Source organism: Hemitrygon akajei, chromosome 10 (genome assembly GCF_048418815.1).
Source record: "Hemitrygon akajei chromosome 10, sHemAka1.3, whole genome shotgun sequence".
NCBI lineage: Eukaryota > Metazoa > Chordata > Chondrichthyes > Myliobatiformes > Dasyatidae > Hemitrygon > Hemitrygon akajei.
In genome coordinates this window covers 148,189,178-148,210,709 of record NC_133133.1, presented here as the reverse complement: position 1 = coordinate 148,210,709, position 21,532 = coordinate 148,189,178, and the positions used below count along the sequence as shown (strand labels likewise).

At 40.2% G+C, this 21,532-nt stretch overlaps 1 protein-coding gene across 2 annotated transcripts in view; it reads left to right on the top strand.

Moving 5' to 3' along the window:
* The window catches only part of LOC140734791 (bcl-2 homologous antagonist/killer-like), a 42,593-nt gene extending 36,040 nt beyond the window's left edge, over window positions 1–6,553 (top strand). For both annotated transcript variants that reach the window (XM_073059308.1, XM_073059310.1), the window contains 2 exons: window positions 356–536; window positions 3,745–6,553. In XM_073059308.1, coding sequence (XP_072915409.1) covers window positions 356–536; window positions 3,745–3,849 — 286 coding nt within the window. In that variant the 3' untranslated portion in view covers window positions 3,850–6,553. The remainder of the gene's footprint in view (window positions 1–355; window positions 537–3,744) is intronic.
* The last annotated feature ends 14,979 nt before the right edge of the window (window positions 6,554–21,532 follow it).

Sequence of the window (21,532 nt, the reverse complement as noted above, 5' to 3'; positions counted from 1 at the left end):
TTTGTAGTTATAGCAGAGACTGAGACACATGAGAGCAGGCTGAAAAAACGGAGGCAACGAAAGCTGCGTTCACACGCGTCCGACTGATCCGGCCCGCATGAAGCTGCATTTTGCTCAATCCGGCCCGTGACCTATAATGAGTTTGACACCCCTGATCTAGTCCATTATCCTTTCAGTCCTTGTAATGTTCATAAGTTACTAAAGCAAATGGAATAATTAAAAAATTTGCATTAGAGTGAATGCAACCACATTGTAAGAAGAAAGATTTCAAAAGCTCAACCACATAATATAACTACTGACTAATATTAATGTAGTGACATGATTATTTATGTAAATATATTTTTCATCTACACAGATTATTTGATAATGGAATAAACTGGCATCGCACAATCTCCCTGCTAAGCTTCGGATACAAGAGTTTGAAATATTTCTGTCAGGGAGGAATCATGGAATATTTTGGCAGAGTCACAGAACCCGTTGCAAAGACCATAGCAAAGAATCAAATCACTCAATGGATTGCAGAGCAAGGAGGCTGGGTAAGTGGGATGGGTGTTATGAGAATGATTGAATTTCTGCCTCACAATTGTTTATGAATTGAGAATTTTTTGAAGGAAAAGTAAGACTGATTCTAGAGTTGTAAGCATAAGGAGAATGTTAGAATTAGGAAGATTGCATGATGGGTGTATAATGGTCTCAACAGGATATCTATATCCATATTAGCAACTAGAAATTTGACCATTTCTTTTCAAAGGCAAATAACCAAAGGCTACTTATTTATTTTCCACAAAGGTAGTAATCTCTCATCTTAACTATTAGTCCCAAAGTTTTAAATTTCTTGGATTTCCCTCCCAGTGTGTACTATCTCATTTTAGTCCCTGTCAAATTGATCACTAGATAGATAGATACTTTATTCATCCCCATGGGGAAATTCAACTTTTTTTCCAATGTCCCATACACTTGTTGTAGCAAAACTAATTACATACAATACTTAACTCAGTAAAAAATATGATATGCATCTAAATCACTATCTCAAAAAGCATTAATAATAGCTTTTAAAAAGTTCTTAATTCCTGGCGGTTGAATTGTAAAGCCTAATGGCATTGGGGAGTATTGACCTCTTCATCCTGTCTGAGGAGCATTGCATCGATAGTAACCTGTCGCTGAAACTGCTTCTCTGTCTCTGGATGGTGCTATGTAGAGGATGTTCAGAGTTTTCCATAATTGACCGTAGCCTACTCAGCGCCCTTCGCTCAGCTACCGATGTTAAACTCTCCAGTACTTTGCCCACGACAGAGCCCGTCTTCCTTACCAGCTTATTAAGACGTGAGGCGTCCCTCTTCTTAATGCTTCCTCCCCAACACGCCACCACAAAGAAGAGGGCGCTCTCCACAACTGACCTATAGAACATCTTCAGCATCTCACTACAGACATTGAATGACGCCAACCTTCTAAGGAAGTACAGTCGACTCTGTGCCTTCCTGCACAAGGCATCTGTGTTGGCAGTCCAGTCTAGCTTCTCGTCTAACTGTACTCCCAGATATTTGTAGGTCTTAACCTGCTCCACACATTCTCCATTAATGATCACTGGCTCCATACTAGTGACCCACCATCTGATCTTTTCTCCATGCTTTAGTAGGCTTGTCCTTTACAGGCAAGAAATAAGAAACATCCCCTTTGGAAACTTTAAATATTTTATTCCCATGTCAAAATTATGATTTAGATACACGAGAACTATTTCATCAAAATAGAGCAGTGTGATCTCCAACATTTGGCAAAGAGGACACTATGCTGTTTTAGCAATGCACTGATTCCCAAGTTCATTGTCAATGTCATTGCCGCGGTTGTACCTACTTTTTAGATGGTCAAACATGAGCGTTGATGGCTGTGGCCTTTCTTCAATGTTGACAGTGTAAGAAAAGTGGCTAACCTTCTGCTGAGGTCATGCCCCAGGCCGCTTTGATAGACTCCTGACTGCTCATTGCTGTTAATGGTCTTTGAACCTTTTCAAAGTGTCTTATGCTCCCACTCAGACGAACAAAATTACTGAAAATCAACTATATTTGACGTAAAATTGATGGGTAAATGTAAAGTGCACTGATCCTGCAAGGAGGCCGAAGCGCTACCCTTCCTTTGGACCCAGCTGATTAACAGCAGCATGATCCAGCCCATTACTGATAGAAGCACTGTATAATATTAGCAGTGCAAATAGTTGGCACATTCACTTGACATTCTTGGGTCTACTCATTGATTAATTTCACATTGTCTCTGCTGTGGTTAACTCACAGTTTCTCTGATGTTTTTGTAGATGGCAGCTATTGAGGGTTGATTTGTTTACCTTGGTTCCTGTCATTCAGATGTGCACATGGAATTGTATTTATTTAAATTCAAATAGCTAAAACTTTTAGAACAATCACAAATAATGTTATCAAAGTATGTAACCTACCTGGTACATACCTGCCAGTCTTAAAGGAAGTGCCGTAGATTCCGGATTTTAAGCCGCTACTTTTTTCCCACATTTTGAACAGCTTTGAACTCTGCGGCCTTTAAAATGGAGCGGCTAATACATGATTTTTTTTCATGCCGCCGAAAACATTTTGCCTCGTAACAGTAGACCAATAAAATTGATGAGTAGTTCACAGAGGTCCAATGAAATTGTACGATAAATCAAGCGCACTTTCACAATTAAATTATTGTAAATCAGTCATTTGTACTCACCCTCATCAACATGGAAAACACTCGAAGAAAAGCATTGTGCTGCCTTTATGGCAGTTATTTAGTTTATAATATTTTCGCTTAGTAATTCATTTTCTAGTTAAAGTTAGAAGAGTTTTAACTATATTTGTTTTCTGTACTACATCGCGGGATGCTATGACGTCACACCCGGTTTCGCCGCGTCTTGTGGGATACCAGTTTGCGATAAACGGGAAGGAGGGGGCATTAGACCCGAGCGAAACACTGCTTTTAAATGCCGTTTGCGATAAACGGGAAGGAGGGGGTCGAGCGGCGGAGCGAAAACGCTGCTTTTAAGTTAAAGGCGATCAATAACTTTTCCTGGTAGGCTGCAGTATATATATTTTTTACCAGTCGTTAGGAGATATTGGAATGTTGTTCAGTAAAGAAGTATACGCAACGTATATTTAAAAGTAGCCGCGTTACGGGCACGGTTCGAAGAAAAGCATTTGCAATATGTATTTGTTTTTGTTACCATATGGATTTAATTTAAAGTTAAAAAATCCTCACGTGTAATATCTTTCTGTGTAAATATCTCATATTACAACGTGGGACACCTGCGGCCGAAAATCCGGTGCGGCCTTTACAAGTAAAAAATTGATTTTATTTCTAAAATTAGAGCCAGCGGCTTTTAATCAGGTATGCTCTGTAGTCCGGAATCTACGGTACTTGCAGCTCATAGGCCAAATTCCTCAGTGTAATTACTAGATGACGTGCTCCTTTCCAAACAGATGCAACAGCAGAATGTAATGCAAATTTTGTCAGCAAGAGTATGTAAAAACAAATTCAGGACTTCTATTTTTGATTATGCACGTGACAAAGTCATGAACATACAGGCGTTTGCACAGGTAAATAGATACAGTTTTGTCTCAAACTGCCTGGAATTTACCACCAAGTTCTGAAGTACAGGAACTGTAAGCCATTCTCTTATTAAATCCTTGCTAGAAAGGAAAGTAGATGCAGCTTGTAATATAGAGTTTGTTAATTTGAGTTTCTTTTTCTTCTGCTTTACAGACCACTGCCCTTTCCATTGAGCATGGCGTCTTGAAATGGCTGTTTGGAATCTTTGTGATTGCTATGCTGGGTGTGGCAATTGTGTGCAAGATTTACAAATCGTAAACCAAGTGCTGTGCTGGATCGTCAAAGCTGGTCTTGGCCAAGCAGCATATTTGCTCACTTCACCCAGGTGGTGGAAGTCCTTTTTTTATTGTCAAATTTTGAAAAATGGAAATAATGTTTTTGAATTTTTCTTTAGTTATTTAAGATTTTGGGAAAAGTGCTGGGCCACACTTACATTTTTCTAAAAATATAATATAACAAAATTAAATGTATGACTGTTACTGGTAACTGTCTACATTGATTGCTTGAAATGGGTATTTGTGGTAACCTTATTATGGACAAGGTGGTATCATGTGCCTTTGGGAAACAATGCTTTGCCTTTATTTGTGTAGTAGTAGTATTAATATACTGTATACAAATATTATTTCAATGTTCACACATTTACCTGATGAGAATGTGATAATTAGGCTTTTGAGAAGATGGTGGAGTGATGTGGTTGAACTTTTCTCTTTCTGTTAATTAAGATGAATGGTAGTTCTTAGCCTGCAGAAGGATCCTAAGGCACGTTTACATGCAAGTATAATCCCAGGTTATACTGAATGCTGGATCACTAGAAAAATCTGAGGCACATTTGAGTACAGGAAGAGTTTTATTCTTGTAATGGCTTTGTAGTTTCTTTGTGAGGCAGGAGCATCAGGCGTTCTCCTTGCTGACCTATTCTATCTGATTTTCTTTGGCATTAGTGCACAGGATCGTCTCCTTGAGGCTCCGCTGGTGGTCACCTTCCATCCTAAATCTTCCTTTCATCCACTCTCCACAAATCTGAGTCACGGCATTATTATGGACCTTACCAGTGGGTGTGTTTTTTAAAGTGGTATTTGTGCAGAATGAGGCGGTATTGTAATCTGTAAACTCATCCGCTGACTGAGCCCCATTCTGAGCGAGCACTTTGTTGTGATACATAAGGGATTGCACACTTGTATTATGTGACATTTCTTAAACAACCATTCTTCATCAGTCGCACTGCTCTGCTCTCTAACACCTCTCCATTTTCACCCTCCCGTGTTGTTTCATGCCATCAGAATAAATGAGCAAAGCCATCAGTTACGTCTAGAGTAGAAAACATTTTGATATAAGCTGCACTTCATCCATTACTCTTCTTTATCTTAAAATCTAGCTTTTTAAAACTCTGCTACCATTTCCTAATCTTTTTGTTCATTTTTATCTCACTGTTTTTTAACTTCTGGTGCCCTGTATGATGGATATTTGTGCCTCTTTGCAGTAAGAAAAAAGCTGATGGTGATCACTAAATTTGATTAAAATACCTCTTGATCGGTGTGTGCAATTTTGTCGAGTGGATAAAATTCCTTGTTATTTTAAGTTAACTATTGATATTCAAAGTGTAATTTGATTTATTTATGCCACCCTGCCTCTCACAGATGTATTTATAGAAACCTTGCATGTAAATATGTTTTGTGTACAGAAGCTTGGTTTCTGTTTAAACTTTAAAATACTTTTGCATTGGCTATTCATTTCAAAATTCCCATGTTCATAGTTTTTTTAAACAAAAACTCCTGAGTGAACTTAAGAAATTTCTGACTGTAATATTATTATTTTCCCACAATATGCAAACTTGCAACCAAAAGTTTCCAAGTTCCAAAAACATAAATGAGTCATTATTCGATCTCATTCATCTGAAGCGATTACCACCAGCTTGTTTTTACTGAAACCATGGCAGTAGATCTGGCACGCACACCACACCAAAATGGAAGAGTAATGGAACTGACCAAAAACAGGAGGCGATAGTAGCATCTTTGTGTGTAAGATTGCAAACCATGATTTATCTTCAATTAGCCTAATATGACTTCTATATCAAACAAACAACTGAATCCTCTCTCAGTACATAATATAGTTAACATTCTTTTAAATTAATGCAGTGCCTTTACATCATTTGGTGATTGTGCCATTTGCTGCTCATTTTAGAAAATGTTCACCAAGGGCAGCCTGATGTCCTTTGCATTGACTTTGCCTACAGCTTTATCATAGCTATTACTTTCAGTGTAATCTGCTTCAAACTATCATCTAACCACAATGCAGCACATAGTTTAGTACACACCATACAAGGTCTTTAAAAAAAAAATCAGGACAAGGGTATCAGATGAACCCTAATCCTATTCTGATCATTTTTTTAATGATAAGCATTATTGTCCTGATTTAATGAGTGTTCTACATCTCCTCAGTTGGTCATCACTTGCAGGGAAGATACCTCAGCTAACACTTAAAAATTAAAGAACATTGCAAATTACATTACTTCATAAATTTTATTCATGATTCTTTGAATATTGAAATTAACATTTTTTTCCTTGACAAAAACTGCTGGAAGTTGGAGACTGAGAAACCATTGAAATTTACCTTTACAATGATAACATTCAGCTAGTTCAAGTTAAAGAGATCAAATCTGTTTAACTCAGATTTGTGGAACTCAAGATACCAGGAACCAAGCTTATTCTGGGATTTACAAATTATCTTGCTGTGACCATCAGGAATTAAATTGAATATGTGCACCAATCTATTCATACGCTCCATAGCTTCGTTGTTAATCTTCCTTATATTGTGATTGTGGCTACTTGCTGTCCTCAGTGCAATGTATTTCTGGTTTTCCATATACTTCAGTGGGTTTGCAAGAATATCCTTTTGATTGTACCTTGAACTCACACCGCATAACAACTGAAATAATTTCTAAATTACAATCTTATGGACTTTTCATCTTGTTGTGTTACATGTATATTCAACTGTGTCACTCTGCCTGATCAGCTCTATTACTTCCTTCTGACTCTGGACAATCAGTGCAGTTACAACATATGCATGCTCTTCGATTTATTGTCTCAGAGGAGTATGTAGTGTCTGTAATGAGAAGGAAATAGGGGTCTGAATCCAGGCATTAAAGTATTGCTACAAGTAATATGGATTCAAAACCATTAATTTTCTCAATAGGCAGAATCTTCTGTAATTGAATGACCGTTTTCATCAAAAATGTTTATACATTCGCAGGCACGATTGCATTGTAGAGGATATGCAATGGATAGGATTTGTAGAGGTATGTACAAATGCATATGATATATGCATATGTAGAGGATTTGACAATATGCAGTGTCATCTCAATGTGATTATAGGGCTCCTCAGTTGCCACCATTTGCAGGGAAGATACCTTGAATGATACCTAAGTATGAAATAAAATTACCACATTGCATTCCTTTATATATTTTATTCATGATTGTTTGAATGCTGAAGTAAACATTTTCTTCCTTGATGCAAACCGCTGAAAATTGTGAATTGAAGTTTGAGAAATGATTGGAATGCTAACCAGAATGCACTTGGCTGAATAAAAGGAAAATAAATATAAATTAAGTATGGTTTCTTAAACAATAACTAGAGGATTGAATTCACAACAAGTGATAGATATTATTATTTAGGAGCTGAAATTCTTTTTCTATGTGGAAAGTGCTTCAATACATCACATCGGACTTGCATTAGCATGTGGAATTGGTTGTAAATACCTTAATTAGACCAGATCTTAAGTTTTTTTAAAAAAAAAAGTACTAAAGTGATCACTCAAAAAATACCAGGAATTTGAAGCTATGATTATAAAGAAAACTGAAGAGGCAGTGTTAAATGCAGTGTTTAATGCCTTTTGAGGCAGTGGAGACTGAGTATGAAAGTTCAAACATAGAAACGTAGAAAACCTACAGCACAATACAGGCCCTTCCGCCCACAAAGCTGTGCCGAACATGTCCTTACCTTAGAAATTACATAGGGTTTTGGAAAAATTTGATTTTGGACAAAGTTTTATTACGTTGATTAAATTGTTATATTCATACCCCACTGCTTCTGTCTTGACTAATTCTCAGCAATCCCAGCCTTTTAGTCTTAAACATGGCACCTGACAAGGGTGTCCTTTAAGTCCCTTACTTTTGGATTTGGCTTTAGAGCCATTGGCAATTACATTTCGAAGTTGTGCTAAATTGACGGGGATTTGGAGGGGAGGTGTTGACAGCTTTCCGGATACAAACTTAATTTACATAAGAGTGAACTTTTTTCAATAAATCGAGAAGCACAATCACTAGAATTTCATAACCTCCCTTTTAAAGTAGTAAGTAATCAATTTATTTACCTTGGCATTACAGTAACAAGAAATTATAAGTGTCTTTTTGGAGAAAATTTTACTAATCTTTTAAATCATACAAATCAGTGCTTAGCACAGTGGTCACCCTTGTCCATGTCTTTCATAGATTGAATTAATGTTGTTAAAATGTTTATTTTTCCTAAATTTTTATACTTATTTCAATCTTTACCAATTTTTATTTCTAAAGCTTCTTTTGATTCGTTAGATTCTATTATTTTGTCCTATCTGTGGAAGGGCAAACGTCCCAGACTAAATAAAGCTCATCTTCAAAATTCTAAAAGGGTAGGTGGTATGGTCTTGCCCAATTTTCGTTTATATTACTGGGCAGCCAACATACGTTCTCTTATCTTTTGATTTTACTTTTATGATCAGTCTGACTGCCCAACATGGGTGGCAATGGAGTTGAACTCTAATAAGAATCTCTCCGTCTCCACACTTCTTGGAGCTGTACTTCCTTGCCGTTTGCCTAAATCAATTGTTAATCTGGTTATCAGACACACTCTGAGAATATGGGCTCAGTTCAGAAAATATAATGGGCTTCACAGTCTTTCTCTCTCTAGTCCTATTCTACATAATCATCTTTTTCAGCCTTCTATGCAGGACTTAACATTTCTAGACTAGCACAGCAAGGGCATTAGCTGTTTTGAAGATCTTTTTATAGATAAGCACTTTGCAACTTTTGAACAATTGTCTGTAAAGTTTGGCCTACCTAACACTCGTTTTTTTTTAGATATCTCCAAATTAGACATTTTGTCAACCCTTTAATACCAAACTTCCCTGTGGTACCCGTTTTAAAATGTAGTGGCTTTGTTTCTTCGTATGAACCGATTGGGTAAATGTTTAATTTCTACTATTCGAGATATGTTAACGATGTTGAAGCGAGCCCGCTTCGACAAAATTAAAACTGCGTGGGAGCACGATTTAAATTTTTCTTTGTCCGATGGGGTTTGGGATTCTCAAGTCAGTTAATTCAACTTCTCTGTGCTTGCCACTGCCTTTTACAGTTCAAGGTGATACACAGGGCATATGTCTAAAACTAAATTGTCGCGGTTCTATCCTGATATTAGTCCCTGTTGTGATAAGTGCAAAAGAGGCGAGGCCTCTCTTATTCATATGCATTGGGCTTGCTCTAGCTTGGAGAAATTCTGGAGAGAATTTTAAAAACTTTATCTCACATACTTAATTGCTATTTGGAACCTAACCCTCTGATTGCTCTTTTCGGTACTTCTTTCGCCTCTCTTTTGGCCAGACATGCAGTCCTTAGGTGGAGAGATCCTGCCCCTCCCTCCCGTGCTCAATTGTTTAGAGATAATATATCCTGCTTAGACCTTGGAAAGATTCATTATTCTCTTAATTCAGATATAAAGTTCCAAAAAATCTTTTCTTGAATATTTTCATAATGACTGTGTAGATTAAGGGTGCATTTCTCCCTTTTTTCTTTTGTATTTACCGGTAAATAAATCCCTTACTTCCAGCTTCTTACAGTTAAAATTTATGGGTTTTTTAATGTAAAAACATATTATAGTTTAAGTAGTAGGCAATATACCTTCTTTCTATAAATACAGCTTTGCGGTGATATAGTTCTGATTAACTTTTTTATATATTGTAAGGTTGGCTTGGAGTTGGGTAGTGGGAGGGTCAGGTGGTAACTAACTTTACACGATTCTACTATGGGTGCTTTGCTTAATTGTTATGAATTGTACTTTGATATGTTTGTTTCACACAGCAATTCAAAGTACATACATGTCACCATATACAACCCTAAGGTTCATATTCTGTGGACATAATAAATCTGTAGAATAATAACCATTATAGAATCAACGAAAGTTTGCACCAATTTGTGCATTCAGTGTGCAAAAGACAAGAAACTGTGCAAATAGAAAAAAGAAATAATAAACAAACAAATTAATAAATAAGCAATAAGTATTGAGAACATGAGATGACGAGTCCTTGAGTGTGAGCCCATTGGTTGTGGGAACATTTCAGTGATGGGGCAAGTGGTTGAGTGAAGTTATCCCCTTTGGTTCAAGAGCCTGATAGTTAAAGGGAAGTATTTTCTCCTGAACCTGGTGGTTTGAGTCTAGAGGGTCCTATACCACCTTTATGATAGCAGCAGCGAGAAGAGAGCACATCTTGATGATGGATGCTACTTTCCTACAATGGTATTTCATGCAAATGTGCTCAATGGTGGGGAGCGCTTTACCCATGATGGACTGGGTCGTATCCACTACGTTCTGTAGGATTTTCCATACAAGGGCATTGATGTTTCCATACCAGGCTGTGATGCAGCCAGTCAATATACTCTCTACCACACATCTATAGAGGTTTGTCAGCATTTTAGATGTCATGCTGAATCTTCCCAATCTTCTAAGGAGGTAGAACGGACTGCTGTCCTTTCTTCATAATTGCACTTACATGCTGGGCCCAGGGCAGGTCCTCCAAAATAATTACACCTAGGAATTTAAAGTTGCTGACCATCTCCATCTCCGATCCTCTGACGAGGTTTGGCTCGTGAATGACTGGTTTCCTTCTCCGGAAGTTCATCATCAGCCCTGGGCCTTGCTGACATCGAGTAAGTGGTTGTTGTTACGGCACCACTCAGCCAGATTTTCAATCTCCCTCCTATAGGCTGAGTGGTGGGTGTACGAAATAATCTACTGGAGGAAATGGTAGAGGCAGGTACAACATTTACTATGGGGTAGGTACAGCTATAACATTTAAAAGACATTTGTATAGGTTCATAGGTAGGAAATGTTAAAGGGACATGGGCCAAATTCAGGCAACTATGGATTAGAAGTTATTAGCTATAAGGAGAGGCTGGACAAATACCAAATGCTTCTAGATTAGTTAAGTTTGGCCAAAGTGTTGGCTTCTGTGCTATAGAAATCTATGACTCTATAACATTTTAATGATCAAAGGAATTTCAAGGACCTTTGATATTTGGTGATACTGGGAAGCCAAGTGACCGTGAATAACACGCACACGCAAGACGGAGAGGTGAGGAACAAACATGGAGCTGTTGATTTTGCTTGTAAGTCATCTACCCAGAATTCCTTCTCACATTACGTTCAGAGTGTAACACACAGGGAGGCTTGACAGCAACTCATAAGGGCCAATATATACATGAATATATAGCATATATATATGGAATATATAGCAATTTCCTCCCACCTTATTTTAAAGACTTCTCTCCCTTCCCATACACAGAACAGCTGCTGATCTATTAACATTCAATGGAATAATCATCAAATTCAACAGAAAACATTGTTTTCTAATCTAGGGAAAGAGGGTAGACAGCCTCTAATCCCAGACATAACCCTGGGGATAATCCTGCTCCATGTGCTGAGGGATTAGTCACTAAACTGGAGATCCAATCTGTCTGTTCCTGTGAGGGTACCGATGACCTAGGGCTGACGCCAAAGTAATTTTATCCCTTGGTGGTGTATGGATAGATCTTGGCTTGGGTACTGCGTTATTAGTTGGGAGCAGCTCAGGGTGCAGAAGTGATGGGGGAGCACTGGCTGTGACATTTGATCTTCAGAGAGGTTCTGCAGTTGCTTCAGAATCCTGTCCTATTGCTAGAACTGGATCTGGATTGGTCAGTTTGTGTTGATTTTCACTTGCCTCAGAAGAGGAGAACAGCTGATCAACATGCCTTCCCCAGATGTTGTGGTTACTAGTTTCCACTGCGTACAATGCAGAACCACCACTGTCGCAGGTATCCACTTTGTTCCAGAGATGTTGTTCTGAGTAAGTGCTCCCTCTCCTACTGTGAACCTTCTATACTTCACTTCGGCACATCTCTCTGCTTGGGATTTCTGTTCATTCAGCTCAATCTGTTTTGTGTTTGGGGGTCTAAGCAGGTCAAGTCAGGTGAGAAGCTGACTTTTCACTATTGCAGTGGCTGGAACCATTTTGGTGGAGTGAGGTGTGCTGCAGTTGGATCAGCAAGAAAGTGCTAAGACTCTGGTTGAGGGATCCACTTCCCACTGAAGTCTTGACAGCTTGTTTCATTGTTTGTATGAATCGTTCAGCAAGGTCATTTGCGGCTGGATGATATGGTGCTGACTTGATGTGCTGAATACCATTTGCTTCCATATCAAAAGCCTTGAACTCTTCAAAAAGGAGTTGTGGGCCAATGTCACTTACCAGCTGTTGAGGAAACCTAAAACAGTTAAAATGGAACATAGCTCCTCAATGCATTTTTCGGATGTAGTGCTCTTCAGGATGACAACCCTGGGCCATTTGCCCTGTGCATCCACTGTGACCAAGAACATGTGACCTTCTACAGGTCCTGTTAAATCCATATGAATACTCTGCCATTGTTCTTCAGACCATTTCCGTGGATGCAAAGGAGCAAGTTAAGAAACATTTCTGAATCACTGACCATGTAGACATGCTTTGGCCTTTAACGGTTACATCCAGTCCTGGCCACTAGTCATAGCTATGTGTGATTTCATTCATACACACTACGCCACTGTGTCCTCCATGTAACTCATCAGCCACTTGTTTTTTTAATGGTGGAGGAATATAAACATGGTGCCCCCACAGTGAATATCCTGCTTGGACTGGGAGCCCCTTCCATCGAGCCTGGTAAGGTTTCAATTCTATGGTTGGCTCTTCTTTCTATTCACGAGTACCATGTCCACCACTTTGGATAGAACACGATGTGTGCTTCTGGACTTGTGCCACAGTTATCAAAAGATCTCTTTTGGGTATGACTCTGAAACTCTGATAGTGAAGGGAAGTCTGGACAGCCCATCAGCATCTGAATGGTGCTGGGACCTCCTGAGCTTTATATCGTACTGATATACAGATAATAACAGAGCCCAACATTGCATTGACTGGCAGCCAGGGAAGGAATCCATGTATGTGGACCAAAACCTGACCTGGGGGTGGGTGGCGAGAAGGCAGAATGATCCATTTGTGGTGTAAATCATTGACCAAAGAGGAAATGATGGAATTTCTGAACTCCAAACGCAATTGCAAATGTTTCCTGCTCAATCTGGGCAGAGTGGCCTTCTGCCTTGCTTAATGCCCTTGATCTAAGAGCAATTGGATACTCTACACTCGCCGGCATGATGAGTGTGATAGCTACCCCCGTACCATAGGGTGACGCGCCGCACGCCAGTTGTATGAGCAATGATGGGTAGAAGTGTGTGAGTGCTTCAGATTGTGACAAAGTTGTTTTGGGCTTTTTAAAATCTGCTTCACAGCGATCTGTCCACTGCCAGTGGTTTGATTTATTTAAAAGTTCATGAAGTGGTTTCAATATGCTACCTAGATTAGGAACAGACTTTGTATAGTATGTTAGTTGTCCAAAGAAAGATCTCAATTGATTTATATTCTGTGGTGATGGAGCCTTCGTGACAGCCTTCTCCGTTGATGGTGGCTTGTGAAGCCTTGTGATCACATGACCCAAATATTCAATCAAAGGTTGAAAGAACTCACACTTGTCTTTCCAGATGCTCAGTCCATATTCATTGAGTCTTTGTGGAGTAGCATCCCAGCTTTGTAGGTGCTCAGACTTATTTTTCCCAGTAATAAGTAAGTCATGCAAATAGCATCGGACCCCTGTCAACCCACTCAGGATCTGATCCACCGTTCGCTTAAAAAGTGCGGGAGTTGAGGTGATGCCAAAAGGAAGTCTTTGGTACCTGAACAATCCTTTGTGAGTCACTATGGTCAACAGTTCCTGTGACTCTGACTCAACAAGCAATTGCAAGTACACTTAATGCAAGTCAATCATGTTAAATGTCAGTCCCCCAGCCAATCTTGCAAAATAGTCATCAATGAGGGGAAGAGAGTATTGTTCAGCCATAGGAACCAAGTTAATAGTTACCTTGAAGCTCCTGAAACCTTTAAAGACCCATCCCTTTTTAAGAACAGGAACCACTGCAGTTGCCCATTTACTTACTGTCGACCAGTCTTTCCAACTCAGCCTCTACCTTTGGTTTGAGGGCCTATGGAACAGGCCTTGCTTTCAGGCATTTGGGTGTTGTGTTGGGCTTCACAGCCAGTTTAACAGAGATTCCTTTCACACTGCCCAATTCTCCATCGAATACTTCTGTGTGGTTCTTCAATACCTCTTGTAGACCAGTGCTCCCACCAATCAAGTGCACTTCGTGCCAGCTGAGTTTGAGTTGCTCCAACTGCAAGTGGCCCAGAAGCACTGGATAACTACATTTAACAACGTACAGAGGAAATTTCTTTCTCTGTTCATTAACCTCCTCTGTAACATGTACTACTCCCCTCACTGGAACAACCTCACCAATGCAAGTGTTTAAAGTCGACCTTGACCCTTCTGGGGTGAGATGCTGCAATGTCTCCTTGTAAACTGCCTCTGATACCAGTGATACTGCAGCACCCATGTCTACCTACATCCTCACTGTGGCCCCATCCAACCACTCAGTTAGCCAATAGTAGTCTTTGTGTTCTGAGACAGGTAAAACATGCCAAGCTTCTTTAACCACAGAGTAAGAGGCACTCAGTCTGTCCTCAGTATGCTCCCTCTTGTTCACATATTTCTTTTTGTTTTTCCAAAAGTCATCTTTCTGTATTAGTGGTTTTCGTTGACAGTAACTTTTTGCTTTTACATGTGTTCAATATGTCCCTTTTTGCCGCAGCTTTTTCAGTCTGAATTCTTACACCAGCTTTCTTTTGCTGAAAGACCAGCTCTGCCTCAGCTGTAACATTGATTGCCAATAGGTGTCTTATTTTTAAAGTCAGTAGACTTTATGAACGTGGGAAGATGCACAATAGCTGTGCTTCTTCAGTTGCCTTCTGCATTGACGTGCTGATCTCAATTGCCTTCTGTAATGTTAGTCTGTCTTCGGTAAGCAAGCATTTCTGAATCGCTTCATTACACAGACCACATACGAGTCTATGACATAATGTGTCATTCAGTGACTGCCCAGAATCACAGTGTTCAGACAACAGCTTCTGCACCACCACAAACTGTGAAATAGACTTGCCTTCTTCTTGAGTCCTTTTATGAAATCTAAACCTCTCAGCAATAATCAGAAGTTTAGGTGAATAGTCCTTTAAATCTTTATTTTCTCATAAGGCTTATTACCAGGTTTAGCAAGTTGCACATCTGTGGAGTAAATTAAATGTCTTTGCACCCATCCCAGGCAGAAAAGTTAGAACACAAATATCATCTGAAATTTGACTTCCCAGTGCAAAATGTTCAAATCTTTCAGTATATGAGCTCCATTGCTCTGTGGTTTTGTTCTACAGCCCCATATGTCCAAACATTGTCACCATTTTCAAACACAATCATACTCCAGAGAAGTTAACTAGTCTTAGTTGTGTCTCACTCTCCCACTCTGATTTGTTTTATGTAACTGTCTCGTTCTCATTCTCTCTCCTCGGATTCTTCACTCACCACGCTTCCTGTGGCCGTGTTTTACCATGGTGTGCGGCGTCTTCGCTCACCTGCATTGCACAGTGTGGCACGCTGACTTTTCTTGCTGAAGAGAACAAAACAAATATCGCGTGAGGACTAGTCGCCTTGTCTCCAGTTGTTATTTTTGTGGTCCTGGGAAGCTGGGTGGCCGTGAATAAGACACACGAGAGACGGAGAGGTGGGGAACATTGTGCTGCTCTTTATTATGCTTATAAGTCAATTACCCAGAATGCCCTCTCACATTGCTTCAGTATGTAACGCACGGGGAAACTTGACAGCAACCACAAGGGTCAAAATATACATGAATACATAACAACTTTGGTTTTGCAGAAGTCCATAATGGGGTTGAATGGTCGTACCATAGGATGTGTAGAACTGATAGATTTTCTCATTTAATGCTTTTCCAGGTATCTTTTTATTCCTTGTACACCAAAGCACATAGAGTCATAAGTTATTACTTATTTATTATTATTATTATTATTATTATTTCATTGTTTCTTTCTTTTTGTATTTGCACAGTTTGTTGTCTTTTGCACACTGGATTATTTTTGTCCCTCCTGCTGAATGTGGTCTTTCATCGACTCTATTGTGTTTCCTGGATTTACTGTGAATGCCCACAAGAAAGTGAATCTCAGGGTTGTATATCGTGACATATTTGTAGTTCGTTAAGTTTACTTTGAACTTTAAAATTGATATAGTAATTCCGGATGTGTAGATGTCCCTCAGCCTAATTGGACCATGCTGACTACAACATTCTCCCTGCCTATGTTAGAGCCAAGCTGCTCCCCTCCAGGTACCTATCCAAAACGCCTCTTAAATGTTGCAGTTGTACCCCATCAACAACTTCCTCATCTGTTCATTCCAAGTACTCTCATTATCCAATGTATATAAAAAAAGACACAGGTCTCTTTTAAATCCCTCTCCTCTTATATTTCTGCTCCTAGTTTTGGACTCACCAACTGTGGGGAGAATTTTATGACTGTCCACCTTATCCATCCCCCTCATGATTTTATAAACTTCTGTAACGGAAAGTCACCCCTGTTCTCCTGTGTTCCAGGAAATAAAGATCCAGTGTAGCCAGCCTCTCCCTATAACTCAGGCCCTCTAGTCCAGGCAACGTTCCCATAAATCTCTTCTGCACCCTCTCCAGCTTGAGAATGCCTTTCTTATAACAGGGTCACCAAAACTGTGCGCAATGATCCAAGTCATGTTTGCGGGCTTTCTACAAAATGACACAGAAAAAATGTTCATCGATTTTATTTCATGAGCTGTGGTATCGTAAACAAAATAGTTGCTTAATGTTACATTTTGAGTCCCTTTCATAAAGTAAGTAACATTTATTTTTCAGTGCCTGTAAGTTAATAAAGGTACAATTTTATAAGAATAATCACTCAGAAGTAACCCTTTACAGATAAGCTTCAAAGAACCATAGAAAACATGTGATGTTGAAGTTATATAGCCCAATCTGTCGATAAATAGAATTTATTCATAGCTGAGCTCACTTCATGGAATGGCGGTATTTTGGGGACTTTTGCAAGTATATTGGCTAAGAAGAAATTCCTGCTGTCAGATATTCAGTGCATCATCATGAGGTGTGCCATTTCCAGCTTTCACCATCCAATCAAGCTACAAGCACATAAAGAGATGTAAATTTGTGAATTTCACAAATTACTTCTGCTATAAAACATGCTGAAAATTCTTAAGCTTGTATAGGTGAGCCTTAATAACATAGCGAACTTTAATTACTGCTTAGCAAACTGATCTGGCATACTTTTCTTAAGGAACTTTAAACTTTATAAAAAAATGTTTTAAAAGTTTGTGATTGATTAGATCCTATTTTAATTATGTATCTGACGTATTTTATTTAGCACGGCAAATAATGTTTAAATGTTTAATTTTAAGTGGTGTCTGTTTTTTGCCTGTCAGGGAATTCTTCGATAGCTGCTTGGGCAGCTTGATCATGATCCAGAGGTCCTGTTGAAGTGATGCCTGATAGCAACAGGCATTTTAAAAGAGGATGTTTTCACCACAGGGATTATTATTTCTTGGTGAGGGATATTTTCCCCCTAGGTTAGTTGGCAGTGTGGTCACTTCACTGCCAAACACAGTCTCGGCACCAATTATTTTGCCCCTCATTCCCATTATGAAGAGCTCCCAATCTTACCAGTTACGCACTTACTCCCAAAGCTGACCTAGCAAGTAGTTTAGAAATATTTTACAAGCAACCCACTTTCCCTGGAACAAATGCAATCACCAAGTCAACTGCTGAAGCTCAATTGAACAAATCAGTCATCCAGTGATTCTGCAGAGTCTGAACGAATCCATCTGGTGGAGAGAGCAAGAAAGGTCTGATTAAACCTTGAAACAATGTGTGGTAACTAAGAGTGTCAATCGTAAGTGAACCTTTAGTGTGGGTGTCATCAGACTATTTGGCAGTGAGAGGCATAATAGTTAAATCTAAATTTTCACATACTGTGTCTGTATTAACATGAGCCATGTTAGTGGTGAAAATTTGGAGGAACTGAGCCCGGATTGGTCTTCACTCCTGTAGATACTGTAATTACCCAATTCAGCATCATCTTTGCTTAAATATTTCCAAGCAGTAAATAGATTGCCCGATTGGTTAGTTCTGAGTCGCTCAGGTCTGTGACTTGCATAATCTGTAAGACATTTCTGTACACGTTCAAAACCCCGAACAGGAAGTACGGGGTGCACGGTTTTTATTACGTTTCCCTCAACTCAAATTTCACCTTCCCCGTAAAACTTGCATGTTGTTTGTCACCTGCGTGAGTCTGTAGTGTAGAAGGCAAATTCCAGGCATCTGCCTAAAATGTACTCTACCTGTCTTCCTGGAAACCCCTTTGAGTTCGCACCTTGCCAGTGGAACGTTGCACGTGTAGAGCCCGAGGCAGCCCCGGCACTCCGAGGCTCTGCTGCAGGATCGCGACTCAATGTTTGCACAGGCGCTCTGTCGGAGGATAATAAAAACACATCCATTAGGTTAGTAAGTTTATTAAATGGAATGATGACAGATTTAATAGCACCCTATGTCCCTGTGTCTAGGTCATTAAGACTGAAACCTATAGAAATACAGATGGAAAACTGGCTGAGTGATAGGATAAATAAAACAGTAGGGAAAGGTTAGGTTTTGAACCTGAGCGAAGTATAAAATACATTGGTGCTCCCCCAGGGTTTGGTCAGGGGTCACTGTTTTTCTTAAACTGATTTAATGACTTGGACAGCTGTACAAGACACAGTTTCTAAACTTGCAGATGATACAAATCTTGGTGGTGTCCCATCTTCAGTAGGATACAGGCTGCTGAAATAGAAGAACGCATGTTAAATGAACTGTCCATGTTCCATGCCTTCCCTGGTAATGCTCCCCAAGCCTACCTCGCTACATTGACCCCTGCATTGTTGCTGCTTCACGGACCCTTGCTGAGCTCATCAATTTCATCAACTTTGCCTCCAACTTTCATCCTGCCCTTAAATTCACTCAGTCCATTTCTGACGCCTGCCTCCCCTTTCTCAATCTCTTTGTCTCCATCTCCGGAGACAAACTGTTGACTGACATCTTTTATAAACCTACTAATTGCCATGGTTATCTTGACTATTCCTCTTCCCACCTTGTGTCCTGTATTCCTTTCCTCAGTTCCTTTGTCTCTGCTGCATCTGTCCCCAGGACGAGGCTTTCCTTTCCAGGTCATTGGATTATCCTTCTGCAAAGAACAGGGTTTCCCTTCCCCATCATTGATCCTGCCCTCACCTGCATCTCCTCCATTTCCAGATCATCCACACTCACCCATCCTCCCGCCCCCTTAACAGTTCCTCCTGCCCTTACCTACCACTCTGCACCCTGGTCTTCATTCTCCACAACTTCTGCCATCCCCAAAGGAATCCTCCCCCCAAACCCCTGCTTTCCACTCCCTCCATAATCCTCTTGTCCATTCATCCCTCCCCACTAATTTCCCTCCCAGCACTTGTCCCTGTAAGTGGCCAAAATGCTACACCTGCCCATTTAACTCCTCCCTCTCTTCCCTTCAGGGCCCCAAACAGTCCTTCCAGGTGAGGCAACACTTCACCTGCTAACCTGCTGGGGTCGTCTATCATGTCTAGTGCTCTCATCATAAATTGGGAGACCACTTTGTTGAGCACCTCTATCCGCCAAATGCGGAACTTCATTGTGGCCAAACGTCTTAATTCCCATTCCCGTTCTAAAATGTCGGTCCATGGCCTCTTGTGCCAAGATGTGGCTACTCTCAGGGTGGAGGAGCAACACTTTATGTGGGTAGCTTCCAACCTGATGACACGAATATCCATTTCTCCTTCCAGTTATAAAAAATCCTTCCCTTCCCCTCTTCTTCTGTTCCCTACTCTGGCCTCTTAGCTCTTCTCACCTGTCTATCACCTACCCTGGGACCCTCTTTCCCTTTCTCCTATGGACCATTCTCCTCTCCTCTCAGATTACTTCCTCCCTACCTCTCCAGCCCTTTACCTTTCCCACCCACATGGCTTCACCTATCACCTTCTAGCTAGTCCTCCTTCCCCTCCCCCACCTTTTTATTCTGGTGCCTCTCCCCTTCCTTTCCAGTCCTGAAGAAGGGTCTTGGCCCAAAATGTTGACCAATTATTCATTTCCATTGTTGCAGCCAGACCTGCTGAATTCCTCCAGCATTTTGTATGTGTTGCTTCGGATTTCCAGCATCTGCAGAATCTCTTGTGTTAAATGATATTTTATTATGAAAAATGCAAGCAGTTAAGTTTCAGTAGGAAATATGAGTAGAGGCAATATACACCAGAGGAGTTGATCTAAGAGGAGTACAGGAACAGGGAGGTCTGGAGGTATATGTATATAATCACTGGAAGTCACAGGATAGTTTGAGAAAATATTAAAAAGGAATATAAAATCCTAGACTTTACCTCAAATCCTCTTACAGGGTTTGAGCATAAGAGCAAGAATGGAATGATAAATCTTTACAAAGCATTAGTTTAACCACTAGAGGATTGTGTCCAGTTCTGGGAGCACACTTCGGATAAAGTTCTCCAATCCTAGCGAAAGTGCAGAAAATGCATTAAAATGCTGACGGGGATGAGGGACTTTCTGCTCTGTGGAGGAAGCTGAAGTTGTTCTCCTTGGGCCAAAAGAGAATAAGAGAGGATCTGATAGGGATTTTTTAAACAATGAAGGGTCTAGGAAGCTGTTCCTATTGACAGCAAAGGGCATCACATGAAGGCAGAAGAACCAGAAGTGACAAAGGTAATAAATATCCACTGCCAGGGGAACTGGTTGTGGTCGACTGGGTACTTCACCCTAATTTTCTTGTGTTTCAGGGTGAAAACCCAGTGTCAGAACTGGAACTGAAGCTGGTTCTGATGAAGCATTTACTCTGTTCATTCCTTCACAGCTGCTGTCTGACCTAGTGACTGCTGCAAGCATTTTCTAGTTTTAAACTGCAATTCTCTTGCCAGTTCTGAGAACTGTGAGTTCTGGAGCTCTGTCACTGGAGAGGACAGCTTAATTCACACACTGCCTCTAAGAAGTCTAACAGCATCCACAGTTCCCAATGGACACTTCCACCCACCTTCCTTCACCTGTCAATCTAGAAGTGCAAATTATTAACTTCAGTGAAATTAAACATATTTGGAAAGGCAAAGTCATGTTAACAAGTAGATGGGGAAGAAGAGAGAGAGAGAGAGATATATAGAAATGTGCGGTATCTCAGGAGCTGGGGATGCTGAGGGAAGGATAGATATGACCTCACAGAGAAACACTGATGCAGGGAAACTTGAAATAAGAATACAAATGCTTTTGAAAGAAAAGTAATATCTTATTTGAACGTTGAAGGTTCCTTTTGTGCAGGGTGGACTGACCATATCTGGAGATGGTGTACAGGTTCACATTGCCCCATTATGAAAACCCTCCCTCTGAATGCATGCATTTCCATAAAGAACACGTGCCCTTTCGAGGAGCCAGTGCCAGGCACAAAGCTCAGGTTCTACAGACCCCTGCTCTCCTATCTGCTTCTAAGCCACTGGGGAAGACCAGTCCTGCCCCCTTTTCCAAATACATCGGCAAGATAAGCAACCCAAAATCAACATCATCTCCCTGGCCATCACGACTGCACTACCTACACTCGGTTAGCTGGCCATGT